The sequence below is a fragment of the Colias croceus genome, chromosome 25 (genome assembly GCF_905220415.1).
Source record: "Colias croceus chromosome 25, ilColCroc2.1".
NCBI lineage: Eukaryota > Metazoa > Arthropoda > Insecta > Lepidoptera > Pieridae > Colias > Colias croceus.
In genome coordinates, this window is record NC_059561.1 from 5,334,681 (window position 1) to 5,341,635 (window position 6,955).

Sequence of the window (6,955 nt, forward strand, 5' to 3'; positions counted from 1 at the left end):
TTTACACTTTATTAAAATTTAAAGTTTAAACCAAATTTAATATCCTATTCGTTTAAGAAACCATATCTTTTTTTAAACCATTTTTTTGTTGTAGATTAGTTACCTACCTACATAAACTAAAGTTTTTTTCTGCGTCTTTGAAATCACTGAGCCGATTTTAATAACAACTTCAAAAATAAACAAATTGTATAAAACAAATAAATTCAATCTAATTAGGTACATAGCTAATTGTTTCAGAGAAACAGTAGGTACCTACGTAACTAGGTAGATAAACAATAAGCATAGTTAGTTATATGTGTACTTGCAATAATGATTTACAAATATTGAGTTTAATCATTATAAAAACTAATACTTACGATAATTCGATTCTTTTTAGATATCTTTCAATCGCCATCAACGAATGTGAAAATTATTACAGCAATTTAAATATATATTTTTGTAATTTATAATTTTAAAAAAATATTATTAACTATTGTAACATAACTATATTGTATTTGTTATTTGCTAGTCTACAGTTAAAACTAAGCTAATATCTACCATCATACAGGTACCCAGAATTTAACCCACAAATTGCAGTTCATAAATGTTTACATCGCGTTTTTCCAAAAAGTAGCATGATTTGTTTTCTATAACTCCTGTTATATAATATCTTCATTTCACATTCAATTCAGCCCAGCTACCAGAGATTGATGGGCAAAATAGTTATAAATATATCACGTTAAATAAAAAAAAAACGTGTGTCGAGCACACGTGTCAGAAGCGAAACTTCTTTGGCAAGATTCAAAGATTCAAAAATCATCGCCGTACACCATGATGCGACGATATTGCCATGACGCGTTTACTCTCAACGCGCCTAAAGAAGTTTCACTTCAAGAAAAAAAGTAATCTATACTAATATGAGGAAAGGTCCTCTTTATAAGAGGAAAGGTTCGTACATAATTATGTATGTATGTATGTATGTATGTATGGTTTTCACGCACAAACCTCTCAACCGATTTTGATGAAATTTGGCACAGATAATCTTTTGACCCTGACAAAGAACACCCATACCTTTTATTGCGAAAGATGTACTAACCACGGGCGAAGCCGGGGCGGACCGCTAGTATCACATAAACAAGATGGATAAAACGTGGAACGCCCAAACGTACTACAAACGTACATTTTGTGTACGAAGCTTTGCCTGACTCATCACGCGGGGGTTTCCTCAAGACGCACATCAAACTATATAAACAACTGGATCTCGTAATCACTTATCATTCCCGTTCTATAAACCACAACAACAAACATGTTCGCTAAAGTATTTGCACTGACTTTAATAATCGGCGCGTATTCCCGCCAGATCCCCATAGAAAGTAAGTTTGAGCAATTGAATCTACAAAATGACGATTTGGAAGACTATTACTTCGAAAAGGAACTTGAGAGTGTAAGACCTATATATTATACGTTAAGAAGAGTCCCTCGGCAAGTGCGTGGTTCAGTTAATACGAACCCTGATGGTACTGCTAATGTGATGGCAAAAATACCCCTAGCTGGTAATGATAAGAATATTTTGAGTGGTGTTGGAGGTATATATGGAGCTAAAGATGGAGGTTTTGGCGCCGCATCGGCTGGTCTGGCTTTGGATAATATGTAAGTAGTATCTTTGTTATAATTAAGTTCTTTATTATGTATGTAGTGTCGTACACATAATTTATGTATACCTTTTAGTATACCTATTGTTTTAGATATTGAAATCGGAATCATATTTCAATCTTCGGTTCTCTTCTTAATTTTATTTGAAATCGAATGACAAATGGTTGTTTAATTTTGATGCATACTTATATTACAAAAAATGGCAAGTCTGTAAAGTTAAAATTTTTTCCTTACCTAATCTAAATTTTATTTTAATCAATTACGTAACTAGATACGTAAAAAAATTGTAACACTATTATACTTTTCGCTTACAATAAAACACAGCTCTTACACCACTTCAACTTTATTTCTTTTTACAACTTCAGAAATGGCCACGGCGCAAGTATCACAGGCAAGCACATCCCAGATTTCGGAGACCAGTTGACAGGTGCAGGGAAGGTGAACCTATTTCATAATGACAAACATGACTTGAGCGCTAATGCCTTCGCGACTAAAACCTTCCCTAAGAACCCTGTGATACCCAACTTCAATACGTATGGAGGTGGTGTGGACTACATGTACAAGTGAGTTTATTAGCAGTTTCTTGCATTGGTAGTTTTGAGTTGGTGTTTTAGCGATCGAGATAGAAATTGTTTCCATGAGATGTAATGATGCTACATTTTTGCCATGCTTTTAATTGAAAGATTGGCTTATCATAGATTAGCAAGTTATAGCATAGTTTCTTCTTCTTCTTCTTTTTTTTTTTTTTTTTTTTCTTTCTTTACGCGGCAGAAACGTGGACAGTGCGCGAGTTGGAAAAAGGGAAGATAAATGCTCTAGAAATGTGGTGCTGGAGGAAGATGCTGGGGATATCGTGGACAGAGTTTCGCACCAACGAGTCCATACTCCAAGAGCTCGGCATCAAACAGCGTTTATCGACCGTAGTACAGTCACGCATACTGCAATACTTTGGACACGTGTCTAGGCGAGATAACAACTCCATTGAGCGGCTAGTGGTACAAGGAAAGGTGGAAGGAATCAGATCGCGCGACAGGTCACCAATGCGCTGGACCGACCAAGTGAAATCTGCTGTAGGAATTCGCGTATCAGACTGCGCCAGACAGTCTAGTAACAGGAAGAGATGGCGGGAGATCGTGCGGAAAGCTGTGTCCGCCTCTACCACCGATGTGGACGTCTCAACGTGACCACGACCACTCTGCCAAGAGTGAATCGACAAAGAAGAAGATTAGCAATATAGATACCCAATTTTGTCTTATGTCATTATGTTCTTATTCTATAAGTTAAATACATATAGTATGCAACCACGATGCCTAATTTCGATTTTCTCACCTACCTATCTATCTACTTTTACACTGAATGGAGTAGCCAATAGATAGTAACTATTATATAAGTATCTATTTAACTTGTGATTGTGATATTTCGATATAAGCAAATTATTATTTATGCAAAAACAAAGTAGTACCTACGTCATAATACAAAAGTATACGAAAACACGAGTGCTTTTTGATGTACTTCTACATCCTTTATAACGAATTCTAATCATTCCAGCAACAAAGTTGGCGCATCCTTGGGCGTCGCGCACACAGATCTCATGAAGCGAACCGACTACTCCGCGATGGGCAACGTGAACCTCTTCAGAAACCCCACCAGTTCCTTGGACTTCAATGCTGGAGCCACGCGTTCCATATCACCGTATATACCGAAGAGCAATTGGCAGCCCGCTTTTGGAATGACGTATTCTAGATATTTCTAAATGTCTATTAGTAGATGTAGTTTAAAATGTGAATGTAATGGCCCTCTTTACAATGGGCAGCATTGGACCAACAAAATATGATCGTCGATGTTTGCCGCCACTATGGCGATTGACGATTATGAATAAACATGTAGATGTTTATTCATATATAGCAATAGTGGCGGTAATATGGGAATATGGGAAATTTAGTTTAAGATAGCATTGTAGAATAACGGCCAACATTTAGGTTCTAGACTCTAGAATCTAGAGTCTACACTATCGTGATTGTTTCTACTCGCCAAACGCTGACCATTGTGAAAAGGGCCCATTATGTATCTATAGTAAGTACATTATTTGTAAGTAGTTTTGGAATTGAAGGAATTGTTATTTAGATCAAGTATTAGGTATTCTTTGGCTATGTTTTGGAATAAATATAATTGTATGTGGAACACCTTGGAGACTGATTAATTATGTATTTGATACAATAAAATATTTTAAGATTAATTCCATTCTTTGATTTTTATATCCATTTTATATTAAATAACTTGATATAATGAAAAAAAGGAAACCTATATAACTATACACGCACCAAGAGCGATGGTGGGTCGGACCCCATAGTTTATTTTAATCTCACAAGTAATCAATATTATAATTATTAAATTAGAAGTTTAACGTTATTCGTAAATATCATTGGTATGTTCTCATTTGTTTATTAATTTTGAATATCTCATAATATATATTGAAGACTAGCTTCCGCCCACGACTTTGTACGTGCATCCCCGTTTTTCCCCGTTCCCGCAAGAATTTCGGGAAATCCTTTCTTAGCGGATGCCTACGTCTTAACATCTACGTTACTTAAATTTCAGCCTGATTCGTCCAGTGGTTTGGGCTGTGCGTTGATACTTGATAGATCACTATATCAGTCACCTTTGAGTTTTATATTATATAGCTATATGCTTCTTTTTTGGATGAATATGTACCTACATAAAAGAGAAAACCATTCGCTTTTTTAGTTTTTCCCCATCAAAACACAACAAAACGAAATAGCTACCCTGAAAGATAAAAAAAGCAACCATAAATATAAATTTTCGACTTTACAACAATACTAAAACAAGGGAATTTGTAGCGAAACGATAATGTCGGTAGTTAATGTAAGAGGAATGAGGGTACTTTGAAATTTATTGCAGAGTTACGATCTAGGCACGACCTTTGAGGGTTTGTGTATAAGGCTTTAGTTTTTAAGTTAAGTAATTAAATGAAGGCTTACGTGAATAGTATTACTTTGGACGGGGTTTTGTTGGGTCGATAGTGTAATCACTGTAAGAGTAGACTTGCGGTGTTAAAAATAAATAATGGTGAAAAACATTAAGGTCTTTTAATTTTTATGGCTTTGAAATTGTATATTTACTTCATAAAGTACCTATTTATAATACACTATACCACTTAATATAATATTTGAATACTTAAAATATTAATACATAACTAGGTAAGTACATAACTATATAAAATACAGATAATTTTTATTACCTAGTTTAGGCACTAGTCTCACACTTATTTATATGTACTGAAAATGTATAAACTTATTTATGTAACTGGTGTGAGAAAATAAACTCTTTTTTATTTTATTTATTTTTATTTATATATTAAAGTTGTGTTGTTGTAACTAAATAACCGAAATAAAAAATATACCCTATGATAATGCGGCTGACTATTGAAAAATTTCAAACCCAATTTAGTAGATCCATAGATTACCTGCTACAACGTCATAGACTCAAAAACTCTATAAAATTAGTAGCAATTGTAATATCGTAATATCTCCTTAGAAATCGCAATGTAATAAAAGTAATAAAAACATTCGCAATACAAACGCGTGAAAACAAAACAGAAGAACGTAAAGCTCATTTAATTATAAGTCTCAAACGCTTTGGAAGATAAACAGAATACTTTGGATGTTGTGAAAAATCCCAGCAAATTTTATGTACAAGAAGCGAGTCGAGAGCAGACATTGATAGCTAAGTGCTTAATGTATCCGGAGAGGCTGCGCTGCGAAATTGAAATTGTTTTAGGGTGTTTAGTAACGTAGCGCTTTTCTAAATTAATTTATTCTAGGTAATATGGGAAATTAAGTTTAAGATAGCAAATGTTAATTTAATAAACAGAAAGTTTGTTGTTGTATGATCGATACCAATGTCGATAAATTGAGATCGTATGTGTAGAGCTACTACTAGAGATTATATTGTGTAGAGCTACTGTAATCCAAACTAACCTACGTAATCAGTTTCCTGTTAACTTTGGAACGCATATTCAGCAAGCAAAGTTTATATATTATTTAGTTATTAATTTAAGTAATAAATAAACATTTTAATTGACATTAGGTACCTTCTTAGGGCTTAGGGCAATTATACAATAAAAGAAGCTTTGCCTGATTCCAGTTTTTACTCATTTTTCACTTCCATCCATTGTTTGATTCATAATGCAATCTACGCGACCAAAACCGCGGTCAGAAAGCTCTTATTGTAGTAGGCAACTAACTAGTAATTTTTCAAATAATATTAAATCTCATAAAGTTAATTTAAAAACGCTATGTATTTACCGAGCCTTACGTAAACTCTTCTTAAGAGTTATTCAGGTTTAATATTTCGCAAACAAAATAAGCTTTAATAGCGAACGCTTATGGCTTCATGCCACAACTTATCAATATTAAGATCAACCATTACAATAAAAACAAAGGTCCATAATATTATGTAATATTTTTTAAAATAACTACCTACTAGTACGTTAGGTAAATTTTTACTATCACGCTATTATAAACTTTTTTGAATAGCTTTCAGCTTATTACCTTTGCTTATTGGACAAAAACGGATATCTTGAAAGAGTTGGAATAAGTCAAGGAAAATTGTAGGTACATATTTTATTATTTTGCATGATTAGGGCAACTGGAAATGCATACCAGCTATAATTACCACAGTATTACAATATCTATAAATATTGTAATACTGTGCCTATACGTTTACCTCATAAAATTGTATCGCCGCTTGACTAAAAGACCAACATTATCAAAGCTTTTCTGTGCACTCAATAATCATAGTAATAATTACAGTTTTAACACGTTCACTGCGGGTCACCCACAATCGGCCTGGTGCTGTGCCAAATCACTGTGCGCGAGGAAAAAACAGGTCTTTCTCGCTTGTGCGGAACAGGTTTTCTGGGCATTTTTACGAGCATGATAGAGACAAATATAGTTTTCGAATTGTGGCAAGAAATGTAGTAATATAGGCAGTTTACTTCCGCGACAGGTCGTTTTCGACCTCCGCCGCACAGGACTTTAAAAATGTTACCTCAGTGCGGGAGCGGGCCTGTTTCGGTGGGTGACCGGTAGCGACCTGTTGCCGCACTGTGTAGATGCGTACGCGTTGAGCCGCCAGTAGTGTTGTGCAGTCAAAAGAAGGATGCGCGCTCATCGACTTCAAAATGGCGCATCGTAAAAAAATATAACGCTAGAAAATGTAAGTAATAGTGATACTGAAGACGATTACGAAGAGACTAAACGAAATAAATACAGGAAAATATTTCAAAAGCAAGAACCATAGC

General features: G+C 34.6%; 1 protein-coding gene across 1 annotated transcript; it reads left to right on the forward strand.

The window, feature by feature from the left end:
• Positions 1 to 1,245: 1,245 nt before the first annotated feature.
• Positions 1,246 to 3,494, forward strand: LOC123703279 (defense protein 3-like). Its single transcript, XM_045651231.1, has 3 exons — positions 1,246 to 1,629; positions 1,998 to 2,195; positions 3,181 to 3,494. The coding sequence occupies exons 1-3, from the start codon at positions 1,286 to 1,288 to the stop codon at positions 3,383 to 3,385; spliced, it is 747 nt and encodes a 248-aa protein (XP_045507187.1). The 5' UTR covers positions 1,246 to 1,285; the 3' UTR covers positions 3,386 to 3,494.
• The last annotated feature ends 3,461 nt before the right edge of the window (positions 3,495 to 6,955 follow it).

Excerpts from the sequence above, each read along its gene's own strand:
- LOC123703279 (XM_045651231.1), top strand. The coding sequence starts at position 1,286 with ATGTTCGCTAAAGTATTTGCACTGACTTTAATAATCGGCGCGTATTCC. Across the intron at positions 1,630-1,997 it reads GGTCTGGCTTTGGATAATAT|AAATGGCCACGGCGCAAGTA; the intron begins GTAAGTAGTATC and ends TTACAACTTCAG. Across the intron at positions 2,196-3,180 it reads GGTGTGGACTACATGTACAA|CAACAAAGTTGGCGCATCCT; the intron begins GTGAGTTTATTA and ends TAATCATTCCAG.